We start from the raw sequence: 24,311 nt of genomic DNA, 5'->3' as shown, positions 1-24,311 counted from the left end.
CTGGCTTCACATTTCATGTTCCCCATTCTCACAATGATGCACTTCCTTGACCAAGCAACCATTACAAACTGGGCACAGCGCTCTTGTTTCATCCAGCTGTACCTTTTGCTTCGACTACACATATACTAATGAGATGTTTGCTTTGGTCTCTGCAGTTAACAACCTGCATTCTGTGATAAACCTGTCAATAATTGGAGTGAAAATCCTCACCACGGGGTATTCTGTCCCACTCTTTTCTAGCCAAGAGGCTTTGACTCCTAAAGCAAAGCACAAAGAAGCCTTTCAAGTACTACCAGCCAGATTTATTAGTGTAACCAGAAGGATCCTTACCAGATAAGGGCTGCTCCAACCTGTTCTTATTCTTAGTATCCTCATTAACCATGATAAGTACTTAATAAATATACAATTAACAGATATTGATTCGGCCCCTTTTGAGGCCAGAAATGCACTCAGAACAACATACCTGAGAAAGTTTTTGGGGAAGGTTTGCTTCCACACTGACATTTCTCAATCTGCTCTGGATCCTGGATGTCACTGTGACAAACTCTGCAATAGAAATGTGCCCTGGAAAACAGGAGTGAATCAGGCAGAAATGAATTCTGCTTTACTGATCAGATAATAAATGCACTCATCTGCTCTCGAAAGTATTTTCTGCTCTGGAACTTTTTCTCCACAAAACAGTAATAAAGCACTTTACCTTTTGACTTCTCCAAGAGAATGAGCAATAAAAAAGCCCATTGTATTCCGGCAAAGCTTTATCTGTGGAGATGGATTGATCAGGATGGCACTGTATGGAGAAACCATACAAAGAGTAAGGATGGTTTGCCTGACATAACCACTTCTGCTGTGGGAATTCAGACCGGATGATCATAGCAGCCCCCTCCTGCCTTCACTTTTCATTTTAATTCCCTTTGCCATAACTTCTATTCGTTTCTTTTTCCCTCTTGCTTTCTCTTTCCATCGTTCTATTTTCATCCAGACAACATATGAGCTCAAGAAACATGAGATGGAGCCATGGCCTGTTTTCCATTAGCACTGAGCACCTACAACATGCACTGTCTGCTCTCAGCATAGGGTTCATTCACCACTTGCAGAGGAGTCCCAACCTATTTCTCACAGCAGTGGTTCCCTACAACTCCTTTGTTTTCACAGTTTCTATTCTACAGCCATTTCCTTTATAAAAGTGGAAAGAGTAATAATTACACTCAATAGTCTGCATTTTCTGGGTGATTTCTCAAGCTTTGTAAAGATCTATGGCACTCATTTACTCCCCTTTCTGAACTAGTTCCAGCTTCCCCATTAGGATGTCTTGTATTTCATCATTAGAACAGACAGAGAGTGTTATCTGGACCAGGACCAGATCAGCTTCAGACAGCAAAAGCTCTGCTGCCAGCATTGACAAATTATCCCTTTATGACAATGCTTTATAGCATTTAGGAGCTAAAACTCATGTGGTTAAAAAAACATGAGGAGGCATTTCTATTATCCGTGAAAATAAATAGGTTTGATTTGCCCCAAATCAAAGGGAGATCTATGATGGTTATGCTATGTGTGGAACAGAAGGTGAGAATGGTGTCTCATCGCCCACCTCTTGTTTGATTATCTGTGAGAAGAAAAGAGGCAAAATATGGTACAAATTCACCTGGCATGTAAGCAACCAGGAATGACATCCTTATCCCATATAACAATTGGTGTGCACAGGAAACGAGGGGGTGCACAAAGTCTCTGCAGACCTGGGGGCAAATCTGAGTTCTTTGGAAAGCATCAGTTTGGAAGTTTGGCTTCTTACTCAGAGAGAATTCCCCCATTTACCTCTCTCCTCGACTGCCAAATTGGAGCTCAATCCCCAGCAGGATAAGGTTCAGTTTCACAAAGCACAACCTGGAGACAGAGAGCAAGTCAGCCACAACATCAGCCTGCACTGAGGAAAGGTACATCTGGAAGGGAATAACAGAAAAATGTCCACATCTGTACCACATACCGACAAACCTCCATAAAAGTCATGCCTGCAAAATCGTTGGAGAGCTGAAGAGCCATTACTCTGTAGTCTTTGTCTCCCAGCAGCATCTTGTCCTTCAGATGTTTTCTCTTTGTCTGAAAGAATCGATCATAAAGATGATGTATTTATTCAAGGCAAAGCAAGAAGGATGTGTAACCTAACACTGGGACATCGCTCCAATACCACATGATATCAGATCAAAGGCCTTCAGCTGCTGGCAGCAGAAAGACATCAGCTGTACGTTGTCAGAAACAATATTAGAGTTCATATACAAAAGAACAGGGAAAGTCTTAACTCTTCTGAACACTTCCAATTCATATTCATTGAACCATAGAATGGCCTGGGTTGAAAAGGACCTCAAAGGTCATCCAGTTTCAACCCCTCTACCACAGGCAGGGCTGCCAACCACCAGCCCAGGCTGCCCCGAGCCACATCCAGCCTGGCCTTGAATGCCTGCAGGGATGGGGCATCCACAGCCTCCTTGGGCAACCTGTTCAGTGCGTCACCACCCTCTGGGTGAAAAACTTCCTCCTAATATCCAACCTAAACCTTCCCTGGCTCAGTTTAAGACCATTTCCTCTTATTATTGTTGAAGAGCAATTTTGCTGTGTCCCAGGGAAGCATTTGGAGCTGAGAAACAGCACATCTATGAAATAGCACTTTGACTACAAACAGCAGTTCTACATAAAACTTCTATATTTATTCCACCTGATAGTTATACGGTTTGCCCAAATCGATTCTGCAAATGAAAAGCCCCTGAATACAGGAATAGCAGCCCAATTTAGTGTTTTGTTCTGGAGAGTGAAGTATCACATACAGCCACTAGGTGATAGCAAAAGCATTTCCACAGCAGCACTGGCGGCCCTGAGGGCTGTTAAGGCAACTTCATGCCCAGCAGCCACATTTGTGTGTTTTTTGCTTGCCCAAATCACGTCAAAGGATTTACCTCTGCATTCTCTTTCCCGATGAACAAACTGGTCAGGAGAGTGGACAAACCAGGAACCAGGCAGCTCTGTGCCATGAATCCCAACTTCAGCTCAGCAAAGCAGATGATGCTGTCTCCCATCTTCCAGTCCCAGTTGGGTATGTTTGGCAGGTATACCTGTTTCAGGGTAGGAAAGCAATTACAGGTCAGCACAGCGATGGGCACAGCCACTGTTCCTGTAAAATGACCCTCCTTGCCTTTCTTGCATTCATCATTGCATTTTTTGGCAGTCTGTGCTGGAATGCACTCAGTCCAAGCAGACTTCTGATCATAGAATCATAGAATCACCAAGGCTGGAAAAGACCAACAGGGTCACCCAGTCCACCCACCCACCCATCACCAGTAGTTCTCTTTAAACCATGTCCCATGTCTCATTAAACCATGTCCATGATTCTGAGGCTCTTTCGGTTCTGTCTTTCCTTTAAATGTTGAACACACATTTACTGACAGCTTTGACCAAAACAACAAAGAAATGGTTGCTATTTACTTTTAGCAGTGTTAGAAGATATTCCAGCTAGGTTAGTGCCTGTATGAGTAAGAGGCGTTGATAATATCTTTGCCTTCCCAAAATAAGGGCCTATGATTCCCAAAAGGCCAGAATTCTGATTGTGACACCCCAGTGAGACAGACCCACAGCCATACCTTGTTACGAGACTGAATTATCTGTAAAATGACTCTTGTTTTGGGGCAGTGATTCTTGACTGACAGCACTCTGTACAAAAGATATAACTTTGGGTTAATATGCTTGGCTCTGGCTACAGCCCCTCATTTTTCAAGTCCAGCTGAATGAGTTGGACTTTCCGACCTGAATCTCCACTGATGTAGATACCCTACAAGAGGAAAGTAAAGATGATCCAATTTGGAACTTGGGCTACCAGACTGATTTGGGGGGAGAATTCTGCACCACCTGGGCCATCACATTCACAGATCCAGTAGTACTACAAAAGAACTCAAGTCTGACTGGTACAAAAATGCTTAGAATATGAGACCTGACAGCTGAGCATAACTCTTTCCAGAGTAAAGCAGAGACTCCCTGACTGTTGATATTCAGGATAGTGAAGAAAATAATTACACTATATTTAGTAATATTATATTCTGTGGATGGCTGCAAGACTGCACAGCTGCTACCTGTCTCAGCCCTTCAAAGCATCTGATAAAACCGTAGCAGAAAGCAGTCAGTTGGCTTTCAGAGTTCTCCTGACAGAAAAAAACATGATGGGACAGATAGGCTCTGCTGCCAGCTGCACTATCTGTGTCACTGTTAATATCAATCAGACAGAGAATGAAAGCACTGGAGTATCTCATCCTACCTCATGATATTGGAAATGTCTTCAGTGTAGGGTTCTGGAGAGCAAACATCTGCTAGAATGAGACAAGCATTTGCAGACTCCATCTGTATCCCACGAGAGAAAAGTTAAATCAGGGTTTAATCCGATATGAAGTACAACAGTCTCTAACAGTGGCATGTGTCTTCAGTTAAAGACTTGCATAAGGTCATCATGATCCTATTACATTGGAGCTGTACACATGCCAGCATGTTTCAGCAGTGACACAGCTCCAATGAAACGTACAGTGTGTAATGCATGTTTGTATTTTCAAAGTGCTGGAACACATGAAATTTATGGTTTCTTTGGGTAACATCTTCCTAGAGGACGTTACAAAAGCCAGACAGCAGAGCTGTGTTCTTCCCCAGCAGAGTCCAACCAAAGCACTTCCAAAGGTCAATATTTGGACAGGTCAGAAGAACTCTGGCTCTGCCATCTAATTAATATTTGGGCTCTATGGTGAAGCTGATAACAAAAAAAAATTGTTCCATTTATGGCAGATTTCTTATAGTCTTCTGGGAACTGGATAGAGATCCACCACTGAATTTCAAATAGGTTACCAACCACCAGAAGCCACAGTAAAGTTAAAGTTAAAGGCAGCGGTATTTTTTGTTGGCTTCATTGGTTTTTCCTTTATGCCAGGTCCATTCCTTTTGCTTCTATTGGAGTATTTTACTGACTCTTCAACATCTCAAAACACGAGGTCTCTATCCTGGGTGCTCATGAATGCGACTCAAACACGATGCACGCTTGCAAGAGGTAACTAAGGGCTAATGCAGTAATTTAGATGCTATTTCCAGAAATGCTGCTGCCCAAAATATCTGTTTTAAAACCAGTTGATCAGTTTGGCTTTGCCTTTATTTTTCATGGTTCACTGCTAGAAATACTTTCAGTTAATTCTCACTTCTTCGGTTCCCAGGAGTGTTACATTGGTATGCAAAAGGTACCACTACAGCAAACGGAGCTGCTTGAAGCGTAAATCACAACATGAATCGAGTAAAAGCAGCTGATGCATTCTTTCATAAGGGACAAGATCTTCACAAGAGTGACACATCTACAAGAAAGGGCAAAAGATACAGAAGTTCCTACCCGAACTCTTTTCAGGTCTTCAGAGTTCAGAGCGGAGCCATAAAAGAAAGTGGCGTAGGGAGAGTAGCATTTGAACACAGCTTCCAGCTCAAGACTGGGAAGAGACCTATTCAGTATAAACAACAACAAGGAAAAAGAAATCCATCAATCTCTCATAATTATATGCTCTGCAGTTCTCCATTTCTCAGAGAAGCCATTTGCCATAACTACTTACTGTTTAAAAGAGAGCTACAGGGATTTTGGCAGCTCAGCCAAAGCGCATAGTTTAGATTTTAATGAAAACAAGCTTTTATAAAACTTAACAGTCGTGAAAACGTTTCCTGGATTCTTTTTTCTGTCTTCTGCTATTGCCATTAATTTTTCATGAGTGCCATTCCATGCAACTGTAATTGCACGGCTCGCTGTTACTGCACAGAGTCAGGAAATGACACTTCCCAGGGCTTCATTCTGTGCTCAAATGGAACTGCTGATCTTCAGCTTTCTCTCCAACTCAAGTGTTGTTTTCCTACCCAGTGTATACAAAACTGTATTTCACCCAGGAACTTTGGTATCGTTCTCTTCTATGACGTATTGTAAAACTCACATTGTGCATTGACCTCAGCAATGGTGCCAACCCCATAGGAAGGTATCCAGCCTTGGTTTAAAGATGGGTTAGAAAATCCCCCCATTCTCCAATGATTTGTTTCAGTAATTATTAATCACTTCACTTTTGCATGCCTTGTTTCCTGCCTGAGTTGCTCAGCTTCAGAGTTCAGTCATTAGTCTTTATTATGGCCATCCTTTCCAGGTTTTTTTGTTGCTGTTCTAATTTGTGTTGATCACTGGGTAATCAACCACGTAATGCTGCCTTCCTTTAATGTCAGACCTCCCACCTTTCCCCTTAGAGATCAAGAAGCCAAAGAGGAACATCTCAGAGAAACAAGAATACTTACTCTCCCAGAAAAAGGATTTCTGTGCAAACGTTCCCCTTGTCCTGAAGCAAAAAGTCTTTCAGGAAAGTAGTAACGCTCTTCAGAGTGACATTGCCACACACAACAATATAGCTGCAGGAAGAACCAAGCAAGATCTGACACTTGGAAAGCAGCAGTGGTTGTAGCACGTCTGACACAATCTGCTTGTAGGATATTAAACGCATCAATACTGCAGAAACGGGGTTTGTATCTTTGGTTTGAGGATGATTTCACCCACTGTGGATATGGACTTCAGGAGTTGGTTTGGGAAGGAGAACTGTGTTAGGAAGTGGGGAATGGTGGAGATTTGCTGAGTGAGAAGTCATAAAAGGGACGATATGAGAGCCCCTAAAAATTGCACCTAATCTGGCTGGTTCTATGAGTGGTGAAGGAAAAACAACACAAACTCACACACAAAACCCCTATGACACTGATGGCTAAAAACCACCAAGGAGATGGAGCTCCTCAATCTCCAAGTGAGGCTGCCACATCATCCTCATTCCCCTTCTTTGAAAACCAAACCCCCACTAATAAGCACTGCTGAGGAGGTTTATTCAGACTCATTTGAGGTAAAGAGCAACTGAGAGTAAGTTCCAGGATTTGATTTAAGCTACTCTAGGAATTTCTTATGAGCTGGTTCCCAACCTAGAAAGCGGGCTGGTTTTTATTACCCAAGGAGTCGCCATACTTACTTTTTCCCACTCACCACTTCATAGCAGGATTTGTAACCTCTACGGCTTTGAACAATTTCCAAAACTTCAGGAATCAAATTTGCAAACAGGACCTGAGACATCAAGAAACACCACCTTCCTCAGAGCCCGTTCTGTATCTCCCAACCATGATAAATTAATTCAAGAGCATTATATTACATGGAACAACAGCTACAAATTTACTTTGGATTCCTAAAAGTCACTGGCAAGGATGCATAACTGTAGAACTCAGCGACAATGGATTTATGCTGGCGATAGACTTGGATTCATCTCGCCCAGTATTTTGGCTCTAACCAGGAAGAAAGGCATACCAGAAGCCCTGCCAGCTCTTAGGAAATTACTCTATAGCCATGCCAGTAAGGACTTAATGTTAGAGCTGCTTTTGCTCATTGATGCCTAATCCCTGCCTGGAACCCTTCAAAGCTTTGCTGACAACCCTGATCATTCTCTGCCCCCAGCTGCCATTTTCAGAAAAGAAACACAGGTTTCTCACCAAGCCACCAATAATGAAGAAAAAAATGAAGGTTCGACCCAAGGCTGTTTGAACCACAACATCACCATAACCGACGGTGGACATAGTCACCATGACCAGGTACATGCACCTGAAGTAGGTGATGTGCTGGGAATTTACAGGCTGGACCCAAGGATCTCCATTGTTTTCTACCTGTGTAGGGCAGAGAAAAGAGGAGAAAGAAGTTTAGAGTGGTTTTGGTTCGAGTTCATCTCCCATCTGAAACTATTTGAATGACCACAGAGGGGGCTGGTGCTGCATCAGTGCCACCAAACCTGGCAACATATTCAAGTAAACTATGTTGGCCTAAGTCATGCTTTGTTGTACAACAAATTGGTTCTCTCTCTCCAAAGAGAGTATTGCATTCATTACGGAAAACAGAAACCCAAAGCTTGCAGGGCCATACTGATTTAAGGTGACAAGGATGGACATACAGCTGATGGTACATACCAGGTGAATAAATCCTGCAGCTGTGAGCCACGTGCTGATAAACATAGCAAAGAGCTTGGAGAGCCTGATGGAGTAACTGGAGATAGGAAGGCAGAAAGCCCAGGATGTTAAACGTGTAACACAGCACTGGCAATGGTTAAAGCTTCCTACAGCACTGGCATCAGAGAGGAGGTTGGGCTTCGGAGGGTACCCAGCAGGGCTTTAACTCACTCATCCTTGGTGATCCTGAGGATCTGCAGTATGCGGGGAAGGTCCAACAGCCTCAGTGCTCTCAAAAAGCGCAGACCTGCAGGAAGGCAGGAAAGTCCATGAGAAAAAATAAACCCATCTATACAAGTGGAGCATCTGCACATACTCAGATACGTTCAACAGTGCTTGAAACCTAGCAAGAGGGAATACTGCTGCTCTGTACTCAGAGCCTCGATAACGCTGGATTTCCATTTGTGACCTCAAAGGCACTTTGAATTATGAGAAAAATTAAGAGATGTGATTTGTCTGAGCTGTAACCTGAAGGCTTAAGTGACGTAGAGATCTGCTGGACTACTGACCCAAAGCATGCAAGAAAGCCATTCACAGGAATCAGGGTACCACAGTTACATCCCCTCTGGGTGGCTCCTCATCCTGTTGGTCAGGCACGGAGACTGCTGAGATATCAGAGCCACGCAGACAGAATAGAGGCAGAGTTTGGTAACTCGGAAGTCCCGCAAAATTAAAGGCTTCTTTTTTAAAGCAGAAAGGAATAATTTTGCTGCCAAGGAACAGTTTGGAGCAATGAAAGAACAGATGGGCAGTTAAACTCCCCCCCAGGTCAAACCAGATTTGAAAGGAGTCTCTGTGTAGGATGCAGAACAAGTAAGGAAAGTGCGATCTCCAAGTCTTAACTTACCAAAGCAATTCTTCCTTAAGAGAGCAGAAACAAACACTGGAGGGATGGTGAAGAAATCCACGAGAGAATTCAGCTCGAGCCAGAACCTCAGCTTGTCATCAGCCCCCACAAACTGAAGATGAATCACATCAAAGAGCATCAGTTCTGTGTGTGATCTTTGGCCTCATCGGAGCAAAAAAGCAGACCTCTGAGGCAGAAACCCATTTTTGCAGTGCTAATTCCTCCTGTATAACTTTATCTTCTGTGGAGACGAACTTAACATTCCTGTATTGTTTCAGAAAGGCCTGGGCTGGAGCCCTGAGAGCACAGTGATGGGTTGGACCCAGAGGTATAATGATGCTTTCTTTCCCTTTCTCATCTGCCCCTTTCATCTCTTCTTCTAAGCTGCCTTTCTCTATAGAACTGCTGTATCAGTCATAACAAATCATGAAAGCTCAGGACAGGTCAACACCACATCCTCAGCTATGAGAGGGAAAATCCCATTTTCTGGTGACTTGGCTAAAAATTCTTATTCCAGAGCTACAATCAAAATGTATTCTACATTAATATAACTAATGGCATCTTAACATGATACACAGCCCGATAGTTTGTCCAAGAGAGGCTGAAGAGAGCCCTGACCAATGGATTCCGTGCTTTAAAGGCATGCACACAGACATGGCTAACGTGTGAGCTGGGGGATGCTGCAGAAATGCTGGGGAGAACCACATCCCAAAGGCAGAAAATAACCACAGAAAAAGGTGAAAAAACCCCAGCTGCTCCCAGATTGTTTGTAACTCACCTTTCCTACGCAGTGCACTTACCCGTAATCCAAAGTAAAAGACGAAGAAAGCATTGAAGAATTTATCCACATAGATGACTCTGGCTGGAAGGGAGTACGGGAGCTGCTCTGCTCTGAGGGCAAAGCCGACATCACAGCCAGGGGGAACAAAGGGTGAGAAAGAAAACGGTGCGTTGGCTGTAGGGTAACCTTTGGTTTGAGTTCATGTTTTGATGATGAAATATTGACTGAAGCAGAATTTAATCACATTCACAAGTTCGTGTGATTTAAATTCCCACTTCCTCACTGAGTTATGGGATGGTTGGAGAGGGTTTTTGTTAGCTTTAGTGAGCATGTTCAAGCCATGTTATTTATCTACCATGCAAATTCACTGGAAAGTTTGGATTTTGTGTATCCATAGTGTGCTTAAGCAAAAAAACCTTCTGTTCTCCGGGAAAACTATTTCACCTTTCTCACGTGGATTGCTTTACTTGTTTGCATTCTGCTTAGTCAGCAGAACTGGGAAATCTTGCAGTGATTTCTCACCCAACAGCTGCTGAACATGGAGTTCTATCTGCCAAGGGAGCAGCCAAAGCACCAAAGAGCTTCCTGCAGTCTGCCAGGTTAGCTCATACTGCTCATTTATATGTCCAGGCCAGCCCAATGGCCTTGCACAGAAGAGGCTCATGGAGAATGCAGACAAAGTGCAATGGTGTAGGCTGACACCAGGGGCAAAACCTGGCAGTGGAAAGCTGAGGGGATGAGCTTCTCCCACCAGCATCACCTGGTCCAGCCAGGGACACTGGACCGAGTGACACCACCTACCCCAGGAGAGCAATCAGCCACACACATCAATTGAGCCCCCTGAGACCCCTCTTCCTCCTCTATACAGGGAAGATTTGGAAAGCAGAAACACAATTAGGGAAATCAGTCCCATAAGTGAGCCCAGGTGAACGCCTACGCTCACCTCCAGGTGCAATGCTATTCGTGGAAAGAGCTCCATGTGAAAGGATTAACTGCCTGTTTATTCCTTAAGAAATAAACTCTTTCCCTTCTGAAGCTATTCCTAGCTGTTCGTCAGATTTATAATGCCCTGGGACTGAACACAATATTGGATTGCTCTTGATGTATAATTCTGTTTCTCAGGTTTACCCCTGCTGATTGAATTCAGCTTAGAGTGCTCCGCAGCTTTTATATTTTATTTATTTCATTTTATGATTCCATTTTATTTTTCCACTGTTGTGCACCAGCCCAAGCAAAGCACTGAGAACGATGCTCTGGCAAATTAAATCAATCAAAGGGCTTTACACATCAATATCTTTTTACCCCTAAGCACGTTCTATAAGATGTATGCATTTAGGCAGAGATGGGTAGAGGTAACGATGTGCTTTCTTAGGCAGTTTTGTTATTTTACTCCCATCACATTGTTTACAGAAATCCAGACTTCAGAGAAGGACTCCATTCCCATTTGGGTACCAAACATGGCTGGATGTTCAAACGAGCTTTGGGTAGAGCGTGATGAGCTTTATTAAAAGCTTAGTGGTCTCTAAATATTGCAATAGGAACAGCTGGGCTTTGAATAGTTTGAAAATGTCTGTTTCAAAATGGGTTTGGGACCATTTTCAAAGCCTGTTTCCAGCTGTAGGACTCTGTCATCTGTCTCACAGCTCTTCTGAAAACCCAGGCTTGAAGGCATAGACAAAGAACTACATATACCAACACCTGAGCAGCTGTGACAGAAGGATACATGCTGCCACATAACAGCACCCATGGGCTCCCCTGTCAAATACCTGCAGCCAAAAAACAGCTCTAAGAAAACACATCAGCTTGGGTTCTCTACCGTTTGCTTAAACAAGCTTTTGGGATAAACGTCAGGGATGTACTTACTCAATAAGATCAATAAAATAAATGATGAGCGTGCCAATGTTCAGAAGAAACACCAGTATCATCTGGAAACACATGCATTAAAAAGGACGTTATGAGGCTTATTCTGATAGTAATACAGATTCCATCTATAACACCTCTTTTATTGTCTGTCTGTGACTTAGGTTGGATATTAGGAGGAAGTTTTTCACCCAGAGGGTGGTGATGCACTGAACAGGTTGCCCAAGGAGGCTGTGGATGCCCCATCCCTGCAGGCATTCAAGGCCAGGCTGGATGTGGCTCTGGGCAGCCTGGGCTGATGGTTGGAGACCCTGCACACAGCAGGGGATTGGAACTCAATGAGCATTGTGGTCCTTTGCAACCCAGGCCGTTCTATGGTTCTATGATTCTATGACTCAGAAGGGCACACATCCCTCACTGCATTGGAAGAGGAGCCCTGTGCTAACTGCTCTACTCACCAATACACGTCCCACGGAGGTTTGAGCTGATAGCATCATTTCCATCTGCCTAGAGAAGATTCTTATGTAGTAGACTGATCTTTGTTTCCTTTTCTGTGACCACCAGATGTCTTTGTTCTAACAGAAAAAACAAAGATTGTTATCTTTGGCCATGCCAGACAGTGTTTCCCAAGTCAATTAAAGCAAACACAGACAGCCACCAACAAATCTGAAGTGATGGAAGGAAAAAAAGCAAGAGGAGCACATCTTCCTTCAGCTAAGCACACCAGAATGCCTCCCAGACCTCACAGAGGGCATGCTGTGCAGACATTCACTGTGATCTTCCCACCACGGATGCACCATCACTTTATTAGCTGCATCAATATTAGTTGATTCTCATCAGCTTGAAGTGATTGCTTCATAACCTGAGCCCGAAAGGAAGAGGATAACAATGCCTCTCCATTACTTTCCTCACCCTTCCCATCTTATGCCAGCAGTGAATTCATTTATGTAGTTTTCATTGCATTTTTCTTGTATAGCTTCAGCTAATTCTGATGAGCTTCTGCTCTGAGTACAACTCTGTCCTCTCACAGATACAGTCATTGATAACCGTAACAAATAACACACATTATTCAATGCCAGAAAACCTGTAAACCTGTACCAGTAAAAACATTGCTTGTAATGGGAAATACTTTACTGGCCCTTCTTCTCTTACACTCAGTTTCCCAGGCAGCAGAGCCTGCAAAGAGCTGATGCTTAAGAACTAAACCCCACCTCTGCTCCAGCAGCCAAGAGAACAACAGAGCATCAGATTAACTTTTTGGCACACAGAGCTGCTTACTGCTTGCCAGCAGTGCAGGTGTTCCCTTTATCTTCTGCCCATACAGCCCAGGTGAGCTGATGAGAACACTGAGCCCTCCCTTGGAAGTGATGGAGAGAAACGGGCTGTGACAGTCGTTGGAGGCAACTTGAAGTGACACAAAGAGAAAGCTCTGCAGTCCTACAAACGATGCTGCAACCCAGCAAGCAAATAAGTGACCTGGATGTGTCATCTGAACATCCTGGTGTTACCCTCCAGAGCTATTAATACCTTCTGAAAGCTTCATAGTACACATAGGGAGCAATGGGACAAAAGGTCTGGTGGTGGATTTTTTTTCAGCACGCTTAACCTCATCCTTGTCCACTCAGTGCAGAACACATGAAAGCACCTACCCAATGGACTGAAAAACAGCTTCCTAGGGCAATCCCCCCAGTACTTCCAGTATACAGAATGGGAAAGCACGCTACTGAGAAATGGCTTGCCCATGTACATATAATTCCTCATTTCTGTGATGCTGTGCATTTGCATATATCAACTTGTGTGTTTAAGAATTGGAAGCTGCATGCAAATGCAGGTAATTGTGGTCACGATTAAAAGGCCAGCATTCTAGTGCTGTGCGTGCACCTGTGTTTATCTGCATGTGTATGAGCTGAGCTTCCTCTGTGTATGTTTGCACAGCTCGTAACAACTACGTTGGTAAGAACCATCTTGCCCTCTCCTCTTAAAAGGAGAACAAGAGTAATACACAAAGGCACTAACCTGTTCAAGTAATCTGCTCAAAAATAAAAGCAGTGCATCTGGGTTTTCCCAAACCAAACTCAATATGCCACGTCCAGAGCACTAAGACATGAGTAAAGCTTTCCAAGCCCATACTCCTTCCATACCAAATGCAATTCCTCAATTCTCACATCAACACACAGCATAGGAAATAAGCCAAGACGACTTTACCTTCACCTTTTTTCTCCAGATTTGCTTAAGGATGAATCTATAAATGCATCGAATGGACCTGAAAGCCAGAATGGTAAGCAGGCCTCCGAGGAAAATAAAAAGAGATGGAGAAATAGAAGCCAACTGAAAGCGCAGTGCACAGGTGAGGTCAGATTCTGCCATGTTATGTTGTGGTTCTGACCTTCTAGAACACACACTGCTCTTGTGATGCTGCAGTGACCTCAGTGCTCAGGCTGAGGTCTGGGGATGGCCACGGCCACAATGGGAGCTTCTGAATGGAGGTTCCCATTTAGAGCTGTGTCTGTGCAGTGATATTATCAAGGTACTTTTTCTCTCTGGAATCTCTCAGTTTATAGAGCTGGCTCTCGCACAGACTCGCTGTATAAACATAAGTTGCTTATCCAGACCTGTGAAGTCTCACACATGGCACTCAAGACTCATCCATTCAGACCCCACTTCACGCTTCCTCTCACGAGCTGCAACACAGACATACTGCAGCTCTCTCCTGGGAATTTCCATTCCACTTTTGGATGGAGTCCTGATGCTGCTCAAAAAATAAATACAAGCAAGATGCCCTGGCACTGAAAGAGTAGATGTCATGATGAGAGCTTTGACAGAGACAGTGAATAAACACAAGATTGGCCACGTGAGTCAGACAGAGGATGCACTTAGCCTGCTGTCCTGCTGGTTACCGCCCAGTTGTTGGTGATGAAGGACAGTCTGACCTTTTCCCTAGTCTTTATTTAATCAGATCACCCCCTTTCTTCCTTCTTCTGGTTTAATAGACTTCTGAATCAGAAGAATTTCAATAGGTACGTTCAAAGTTTCCCAGACTGTGCACACAACCACCCTGGGATGGATGTGCTGTCATATCCACATGTGGCAGCATTGCCTTGGAGTCCAGCCACCTTTGCATGAGTATACACAAAACCCATTTGCCTCCCAGCATCACTGCAGCCTTGGACAAAGGAAAAGACAAAGCAGAGCAGCACAGCAAGCTGTCCACTGAAAGTGCTCTGTAAAAGCCAGAGCTCATCCTGCCCCACCAGGCCTTGATATCCTACCCACAGTGCCGTGGTGTGAGCAGTCCATGCAGAATCTTCCCCACCTCTATTGAAACAGAACGCCCTCAAAAGCTTTTGGTCTAGTCAAGAGTTTTAAAGTCTTTATGAGCACTGCAGATGAATAATGCAATCAGACTCTCCTTCATGCAATCAGGACAGCTGAGGATGGAAGTGGTGATTTTGCCTGAATTGGGGAAAAACATGCCCAGCAAAAAAAATAAATTGCAAAAGAATGGTGAAATAACAGCCCAGCAAATAGACTGCTGGGAGGCAAAGAACGTATTATTGTAGCCTTTAATAAATACAGTAATGCTGAGCGTCTGCCCTCCTCTTTCCTTCCCTCCCGTGCTGAGCATCACAGGAGTCTACGAATGATTGAAGCCAGTGGGATGTTTTGAATGGAGAGGGGGGTCCTGGGGACAGTCTGACAGCTGACAGCCATCATCCCTGTTTGCGCAGGGCCCAGCTCCACACAATTACAATCAGTTCCTCATCTAAGGCTCCGGGATGCCTCAAAGTCAAGGACGGAAAGGCTGAACAGTTCTCTGCCTTCCTTCCCCTGCTGCTGTAGGGCGGCTCTGACTGCAGATGGCAGCCTCTGCCCGTTTTGTGGTGCTGCCCACAACCCCCGGCTGATTTCTCAGTCCAGCTGTGCCCGGAGCAGAAACAGACCAACAAATCACAGCCCCTCAGCAGGAGCTCAGAGCTGCAGGAAGGAAGCGATTTATTAAGCATGCACTGACACACTGCCCTGTCTGCAGCGAGGTGTGTAAGCTAGGAAAGGGAGCTCACAACAGAGAGCAGACTTAGTTTCTTTCATCTGCCTAAGCTGTAGTTTGTGCTGCACTGATGCAAACGTTTAGAGATAAACTATGGACGTTCACCAGGAGACATCGAGCACTGCTCATTTCTGGTGCCAAAATCACCTGGAATTCAGAGCATTTCCAGCCCTGCCTCCCCAGGGGTTGCACCCCCAGTGCTGTCAATAACCGCAGGTAGGAAAATTTTGGGAAAAAAATTAAGGCCATAAAAGAACTAAGCTGGCTGGCAGGAACCTGATTTCAGGCATTACAGACATAGGAGCTGGTGCTTTAAGGTGCTTTAAGCCAGCTCCATGAGCACCACCACTGCAACGAGTCTGCACAGCGCTCAGCCACCCTCCAAGGGCAGCGTTCACAGTGATGTATCATTTTGCTTCCTCTCTAATCAGCAGGATAGAAGTAGAATCAAGCAATGCTCTCCATCAGACAGCATTACAGATCTCCTAGAAAAGAACAAATCCTTCCAGTGGTTAATTAACATTTTAAACTTCCTCCCCCCCCCCCCCCCCAGCTCTCATGCTGGCTCCATCTTCCCAGGAAATTCTTCTCCTGATCTTCCAACCAAATCCCTCTGTCTATTCATCTGCTGCTGGAGGAGCCATCTGTTATCAGAAGTCACCTTCCCTGCATTTGTGTTTGCATTGTGATGGAGCCCCTCTTTATTTCTTCTTCTATAGCCCACGTGGATCAAGCTCCTAGTATCTTTCACTAGAAAGATGTTTCCTAGGCTTTGAATCATTTATGTGGCTCTTTTACGAACCCTTCCAATTTTCAGCATCCTCTTTGATGTGCAGATGCCAGAACCTGAATTGCTATCCCAGTGAAGATCTGGCTAACGGGGGTGGATGGGGGTGGTAAGCTTGTTACATTAGATCTGTGAAAGGAAGCTCTTGATCATAAAGTGCACCAGTTTGGCTGTGAGGAGAGAAGGATTAAGAGGCAGCAAACTGGGGAAGACGCATCCTGAAAGGATTTAACTTCTGAGTAATGAGAACATCCACAGGCACATCAGACTGGATTAAAATAAAGATACATCCGGTTGCTCCAGAGCATAAACCAATAGCTGGCAGGGCTTACAAATAAATGTCTCCTTTGGGTAGATTCCTCTCTAATTGTTCACTGCGGAGAGCTTACATCTCCACTGAAGCAGCTGGCTACCAGCAGACCCAGAACTCTGGGATTAAGGAGACCAGAACAGGTTGCTCATCTGTCTGCTATAGAGTGACACACACACATGGAAGAAGCAAAGAGCTTAAGGGCAAAATCCTTATGTTATCTCTTCCTCTCTCTGTTTCTGAGCCTGTCTAGGTAGGAAAGCTAGGAAATTAAACAAAGGACCACATCACATCCAGCATTCTCCCGGCCTCCTTCCCACTGCTGTCCTCATCCCTGCTTGGGTCGCAGTTTCACTATGATCTGAGCACCTTCCAGGTGCAAAATAAAACAGACTGGCCCAAAATTTGGAAGAAAGTGAGCCAGGCTGCTTCCCCTGGGCTTCCAATTTAATAAACACGTATCTATATCTAATGGACAGTCTGTCATTTCCCTTTAGTAGAAATCACCTGCTCCTCTAATTATCATTAGACAAATTGACTGTGAGAGAGCCAAGGCCTCTCATCTTAATGGCACCTGCAGCAAGAGTGAAATAATCCACTAATACCTTCTTAGAAAGGCCATTATTCTGCCTGATATGAATGCACACACACACTCTGTGTGACATAGGGCCAAACATACCCATGGATACTACACAGGGATGCTCCTTACTTACACAATGCAGGTGTTTTATGAGTGAAATCATTTCTTATTCTCTCTGGACAAGAATGATTCTGTAGGCTGAAATGCTCACGGTGTTTCATGCAGCCCTGCTTGGTCCTCAGAAACACAGACCTGTGTGGACATCACCATTTCTCAGGCTCTAACAGATGATGTCTCTGAGCTCAGTCAGTACACACAGGGCCTTTGAAGCAGTCAGACTGTGCAAGGATGGAGGCGAAGCAAAAGGAGGATTACACACATTTCTGTTCCTTGGAGCTGTGCAGGTGAGTGGAATCAAAACCACGCTGCCCAAACCTCCACAGTTCCCCGTTCCCTTCTGTAGTGATGACAAAACACTCTGCAATCAAACTCTCCTTGCAGAAATCTATGCTGACAGTGCTTCAGCACCTCTCATTACCCAAAGCTTTTTGTTTTAAGGAACCTACTTCTAGTACCAGTTGGATCCCTGCTTGCTTCTTTATTATGGCATTCACTGCAAGGCACCAATAGACACCAAGAGATACGATTGCATTCCACACATCCACTGCAGCTAATTTCAGTGGTGTTGCAGCTGTAAATTAAATGGAGCTCTCTGTGAAGTGTTCTCTTTCTCTCCTCACGACTGTCTAGCCTACATTTGGAGGCTGCCAGCTTTATTTAAAACTTACAAGCTCTGAAGCATTCCCATATTTACAGTACCAGGAAAATTATGGATAAAAGGAAACAAGTATCTCAACATCTCTCTTAATAAATACATGGGTTGTTACTGCTAGGAGCAAAACCCACTCCAGCAGTATTTCTCTCTCACAGAGACAGAACTGCAAAGAGGCTGGAGATCCTCCCACAGCCATCCGCTGCCAGAGAGTCCAGGAACAGAAGCCAGAACCACCAGTGCTGTGCTCAGCATCATCACTCACCCCTCTGCTGTTGAGGGCTGAGGCAGTGCAGGTGTGGTACAAACAGTGCTACATGTGCTGCTGTTCTGATCAAAGCAGTTTGCTCTGGATGTAGGTTATTCTAACCAAAGCACATTAGACAGACCAAGATTAACATGCCTAAATGATACATGTGTTCTAATTAGAGAATGTAATCACCTCAGGCTTGATCATTACTGCTCCCTTTATGTTTAGCATTTCAGCTGCATTAAGATCCCTGGCAGTTCTTTCATCTAACTTTTATATCCAAGGACATCAGGATTTTAATCATTAAACACCTAAACTCTGTTTTTCAGGAATCTTTGAAGAATAATTATTTTCTAAGTATAAATGCTACATCACCAAAGACTGTTTTAAAAACCTCTCATCTCTGGCTGCTGCACTTCTGTCAACAGGAGTGTGGCAGTGGGAAAGTAATTCAAGTTAAAAAAGAATGTTTTGCTATTCTCCCTCTATTTCCTCATCCATTTTGTCCTCTTGGAATCATAGAATCACCGGGGTTGGAAAAGACCCATGGGATCACCCAGTCCAACCATCCACCCATCACCAATAGTTCTCATTAAACCACATCCCTCAACACAACGTCCAAATGTTCCTTGGACACCTCCAGGGTCGGTGACTCCACCACCTCCCTGGGCAGCCCATTGCAGTGCCTATTAGATGGAAGATCTCCACTGATCACATGGAAGCATCAGCACTGTCAGAGCTAAGGGGATTTTCAGTTGGGATCGAGCCCTGGGGGCATTACTGCCCCAATTTGGGACTGCTTGACCACCAGAACTCATTCCTTCTGACTGAGCTTAATGTACCTTTCTGCATACATCCCTTCCACGGAGGACAACACTCACAGATAAAATAAAAGGTGTTATTTCCCTTCCAAAAGCTCCTCTTTTGCAGAATTAGTGGCATGTAGGGAGAGATTCAAAAAGAGTTGGCATAGATTTGTGCACATTCATTGATACATGCATTTATTACCTGGTTAGCTTCATATGGTTCTGCAGAATGCATAAATCTGGCTGAGAATATAAAAATAGCCCACTATCAATCTTTCTGTAGTGGGAAATGTAGATTCATTGGTGCAGGCAGAGGGAGCACCGGCAAAACTTTACAGCAGCTTCCATAAAGCTGTCAGCAGTGAAAACAGGCTGGTTTTTAAGCTCAGGGAACAAAGACCATATTGACACCGGGTCCTACAGCAGGAATACTGATGAGATCCTGCAGTCAGAGGTTTGTGGCTGGGACAAGGAAACACAGATGGAGACCTTTGAGCTCCATACTGCTGTGAATCCACTGAGCTGTTAGAAGTGGCTGCAGCCCCTCGGAATGCAGCTACAAGGTGAGTTTTCTTCTCTCTGCAGTTCTCAAAACACATCGAGTCATCAGCAGGGACACCAACAAGATGTATATGGACATAATTATTCCTTAGTATGATGGCTCACGGAATGCATCATGGACAAAATTAGTTGGAATTGTACGATGCTGTACGCCTTCCTTTCATGGCTGTTTTGCAACATACATGAGGTACACAGCATGAACAGCCATACATAACGTGAGCAGCCCAGCAGAGACAAAGAGAAAGGCTTCTGTAGAGAAGAACAGCATCTGAAACTGCATTAACAAGTGAGACTGCTTTCAATTGCTCTGCATTCGCTTCCTTTTCTACAGCTTTAATTAGGGGTCATTCTTTAAGATTGTCCTCTGTATCATAAGAATGGGCAGAGGAGAAGTCTCTTACCCCTTGAGTAAGACACAGGTTGAGGTTGAAGTGTTGCCCTACCATCCTGCTGCTACCACGGACCCTCATTTGGAGATCTCTGCTCTCACAGACTGTTAAACACAGTTATAGGCAATAAAGCTGGTTATTTACAAGACTAGAACCTAGTGGTTCCCATTTAGGGCCAAATAACCTCCTCGGGAATGAAAACTGAATCAAATTGCCTGGGCTATATCTCATAATCAGAGGCTTAAACTATCTTTGGCACATTATTTCTGTGTGTTTTTCCCCTTCTGATCACTCAGAGAATTAATATGATAACTCTGCAGCAAAATCAAAAGTACCTGAGCATCCCCAGGCTCCAGCTCCCATCTCTTAACTAACAACAGAGTGACAGCACAGTACTTCGATATAAACATCATGAAAACATGTAAACGTCGTGACCCCAACTGCATTTTTCATGCAGTCCGTGGCAGACGTGATCCAAACCCCTTTGAAATTCATATAAAGTCCTTTCAGAATCTGTTTGAATGTCATCGAGTTGCACTGCGATGGCTTCTCAGTAACGTGGCACATACACTTGTTGGACCTGAATACTAATCATTCAGGATAAAGGGAGAAATGTGCCTTTTGAGGCTGGTGCCCCAGACACCGGGAGCAGTCAGTAAGAGGCAGCAGACTCTTTCTCCCAGCTGCCATCTTCTATTGCTTTGAAGGACATGAGTTGTTTGTATGCGGGAAAATAAACAGAACATTGCATACTGTTCTTTACAAAGTGCTTTGCTGTGTGTGTTCCTATCCCAACCCAGACAGCTGCCACATCTGGAAGTTACCATATCTACCATTTCTTGGCTTTATACCTCTTCCCTCCAAAGGGTTTACCAGCTCTTTGGATGGGTTATCAGAGCATCCATACTTCCGGCCTGTGTCTGCCCACATCAGCTCAGCCAGATTCACTATTAAAGCAGCTGAAGACCAAGGAGGCCTCTTTTTCTAAGGAGGACTGAGGAGTGCTGCCATGAGGAAGCAGCAGCTTTCCCCCAATAGGCAGTGGTGCCCACCACTGGCACAGTTCTCTGCAGCCTTAGGCAACATCTGCACTGAACGTGTAGGAGCAACAGCCCCTCAGATCTTTGTTCTGCATGTTTTCAGCCCCATCTTGCCTGTGGGAAGGGAGCGTCTCTTTTCTTATTACCACATCTCAGTGATATTCAATGACATTTACCTACCAGGACTGCAACATGAGCCAAAGCTGCCCACAGCTCTGCAGTCGTGACAAAAGGACGTGCATCATTTTTAAGGAGCCCTATGGCCACGAGGCCCCCAGCGCTGACACATCATCTGCAAGATAGTCAGGAAGCAATCCTGAAACCATGCAGTGCAAGGCAGATCTGACTCCACGCACTGCAGACCGCATCACTCAGCCACGGGCTGAAACAACACCGTGACTCCAGCTGAGAATTTCCTCTATTATTAGAAGAAACAATTACTTCTTCCACCCTGGAGCACAAATACAGGAGGTGACAAAGCAGTGAGTGTGTTCTCTTCCTCTCATAAACCTCTCTCTCCAGTAGGTGCACCACAGAGCTGGTAATAAAATCTGTGTCTATGGTTCACACGCGTTCCAATATCACTCCCCTACAAGCGAGCCTTGTGAATGGAAAGCAAATTAAAATCATGATAAAAACCCAGACAGATGCTATCCGTATTGTTAACTGCTTGTCATACCTCGAGATGCTTTCCTGTCCTTCGGGAATGGCCGCTCTCATTTCTCTCACTGTAAAGCTGTAACAGTTACTGCCTGCAAGCAGGAGCTATGCAGTACTCCATTTGGGCCTGGGAACGGAGCCTGGCAGGTTACACTGAGCTTCCTTGTACTTCTTCCTCTGTTTCTACTCAGTCATGCACAAATTCTCTGCTTTACTTTTTTAATGATGGTTCTCCCAGAGTAACCAGAAAATTCCAGTTTCTCTTCTGCTTACAGAGGAAACATTTCAACTCAGGTGAATGCTCTCCTTATTGCCATGCCCGTACCTCTGTCATCTCATCTCCCAACCAGTCCCAGACCAAAAGCCCCAATCAAGCAGAACAAGAGATAAGGGTACCTTGCTGGATGGCTGTGCTGCAGCCTCAGACCTGCTGCTGTCACACGAGCAGACATCACAGCAAAGAAATAGTCCCATTTCTTATCAACAGAATGCTTTGAACTCCAAGCAGAAATGGTGAGCTACAGCTACAGCCAGAACTCGTGGGTCACTGCAGCTCAGGGTGGCAGCTTCACCTGAGAGCATCCCCCATCGCAGCCCCACAGCCCTGGAGCTCACAGCTCTCCCTCAGAGGGGCAAAAGTTCCCTTCCTTTGGGTTCTGAAGTGGAAACAAGCAGATTTCCCTTGATTTGTGCTCATTTTCTGCTGATGGTTTTTATTTTCAGAGCTTTGTGAATCGGCATGATTACGCACAGCAAGCCTCATTAAGATAACGTAATTAATTTAATCAATGAAATAATTTCTGAATGTATTTTTAAATGTGTTTATTTCTTATATAGCTGCCTGATTTCCCAGGTACATACCAAGCTATTGACATTTTGCAAGGCTTGCATTTATAAACAGCACATTCCTAAAGCACTAAACTTAATAGAATCCTTTTAGAAAACCTATTATGGTCTTTAATGTAAGGTAAAGTTTTATTACTTTTTTAGTAATTACAGAGTTTGCTTTGCAGAATTAATTACCAGCTGGCTGCAACCTGAACAACTCATCATTTCAAGCTTCTCTTTCTCTCTCCCTGCTACATGTTCCATGTCTGGGTCATTGGCATAATTACTGAGATTAGGGGAAGCAGGTATGTTGTTTTCTGTATTCTCTTGTGCACCTGACAACGAACACATTTCCTCATCAAGTATTCTACTTTGAATTAGACCTTGAGCAAAGGAAGGTAATGCAATAAGGCTGTTAGAAGAAAAACAAAATGCTGCTTCCCCCCCCCCACCCCCCCCCCCCCCCCTTCTTCACAGGCATAAGCACTTGAAAGGATATACAGGGCATTATTAGCTCAAATTCTGTCCTGTATTTTGGTTCAGAGAGAGTCAGAAACTTAGACAAATGACAAGGAGAACCGTAACTATATGATGTTATTACCATGCCTACATGAGGGTCTCACCATAGGGGGTTATACACTCATGGTAGAGCCCGATGTCCTCTGCACAACAGCAGGAATGTCCTACAGACATCAGATAGGAGCACCCCCTGAAGGGGGAAACATTTAAAAGCAGTTCTCTCGCTCCCGTTGCTCTGCATGGGGCACAGCTCTGTTCCCAATCCTCTGTCCATTGGAGGGAAGCTGAGCAATGAGGCAGCACATGGCATGAAAACACCATTCTGATCTTCACTGTACTGTTAAGATGGAAGTTCTCATACAGTGCTCTGCTTTAGCAGTATTTTTTTTCCTTGATAAACGTTTGGATATGGAAAATAAACCAGAACACATCTATGGCCTCCAAATGAGCTGGCAGAAACCTGCAGCAAAACAGGCTTTAACTCCACAACAGTGGGGAGCAGCACACCCTGCTTCCTCCCTCATTCCCACACACACATAAGGTCTGATTCAGTTCTCTAAGTTAAAAACCACACATGGACAAACACGAAGCCCCACACTCTAACATCTCAGTACCCAGAGCTGAGTGCCAAGGATTTCTTGCTGGCATGCCATGTTCAGAAAGGACCTGGTTGTCTTATTGCAATCTGATAGCAAGTGACTCACATTATGCATACGCTGACACATTTAAAAGGGCATAACGACCACCAATTACTCTAAATTTCTAAACCAAACAATTGCTTACATTATTTACTCTGTGAAAAACCCACAGTCTCAGGAAGGAAACAATTGCAATCCATCCATGCTTTCCTGGAACAAGATGCAAACTTCTTTCTCCTGCTGAGACCGCAGGTCATTAACATTGTTAATGTTCTCTCTGAAACTGTTTGGAGAATGTGACAAGTCTAATTTGTTACTGACAGAGCTGGGAGTTGGTTTAAAATGCATCACTCTTGCCCTTGCTTCCTTTGGATGGATACGTGGCTGCCGTCAGGTGCATTTGTTTTGTTAAACATTATCCACCACTTCATCAATCTTATGTTGACTCCAGAAGGAAAAGCCCCACATTCTGCTCAGCTTCATTTCTGCTTTTAGATTTAGAAAACCTGTCTTTAAAATACCACAATTGTGGCCCAGGACTAAATTTGGGGACCCAGAGGTCTTGGATTCCTCAAAC

At 44.4% G+C, this 24,311-nt stretch overlaps 1 protein-coding gene across 2 annotated transcripts in view; it reads right to left on the bottom strand.

Annotated features, from left to right (window-relative positions):
- KCNU1 (potassium calcium-activated channel subfamily U member 1) overlaps positions 1–24,311 on the bottom strand; it is a 73,820-nt gene that overhangs the window by 25,470 nt on the left and 24,039 nt on the right. For both annotated transcript variants that reach the window (XM_040651520.2, XM_046903401.1), the window contains exons 2-18: positions 12,005–12,121; positions 11,550–11,611; positions 9,706–9,796; positions 8,906–9,017; positions 8,230–8,305; positions 8,020–8,095; positions 7,552–7,722; positions 7,041–7,132; positions 6,331–6,441; positions 5,399–5,504; positions 4,295–4,377; positions 3,627–3,696; positions 2,946–3,101; positions 1,982–2,094; positions 1,813–1,881; positions 698–787; positions 464–564 (exon numbers count right to left, since the gene is read on the bottom strand). In XM_040651520.2, the coding sequence (XP_040507454.1) occupies positions 464–564; positions 698–787; positions 1,813–1,881; positions 1,982–2,094; positions 2,946–3,101; positions 3,627–3,696; positions 4,295–4,377; positions 5,399–5,504; positions 6,331–6,441; positions 7,041–7,132; positions 7,552–7,722; positions 8,020–8,095; positions 8,230–8,305; positions 8,906–9,017; positions 9,706–9,796; positions 11,550–11,611; positions 12,005–12,121 (1,696 nt within the window). The remainder of the gene's footprint in view (positions 1–463; positions 565–697; positions 788–1,812; positions 1,882–1,981; positions 2,095–2,945; positions 3,102–3,626; positions 3,697–4,294; positions 4,378–5,398; positions 5,505–6,330; positions 6,442–7,040; positions 7,133–7,551; positions 7,723–8,019; positions 8,096–8,229; positions 8,306–8,905; positions 9,018–9,705; positions 9,797–11,549; positions 11,612–12,004; positions 12,122–24,311) is intronic.

The sequence above is a fragment of the Gallus gallus genome, chromosome 22, assembly GCF_016699485.2.
Source record: "Gallus gallus isolate bGalGal1 chromosome 22, bGalGal1.mat.broiler.GRCg7b, whole genome shotgun sequence".
In the NCBI taxonomy this organism is placed as follows: domain Eukaryota; kingdom Metazoa; phylum Chordata; class Aves; order Galliformes; family Phasianidae; genus Gallus; species Gallus gallus.
Note: the sequence above shows the minus strand (reverse complement) of the source record. Positions and strands in the feature narration are given on the sequence as shown.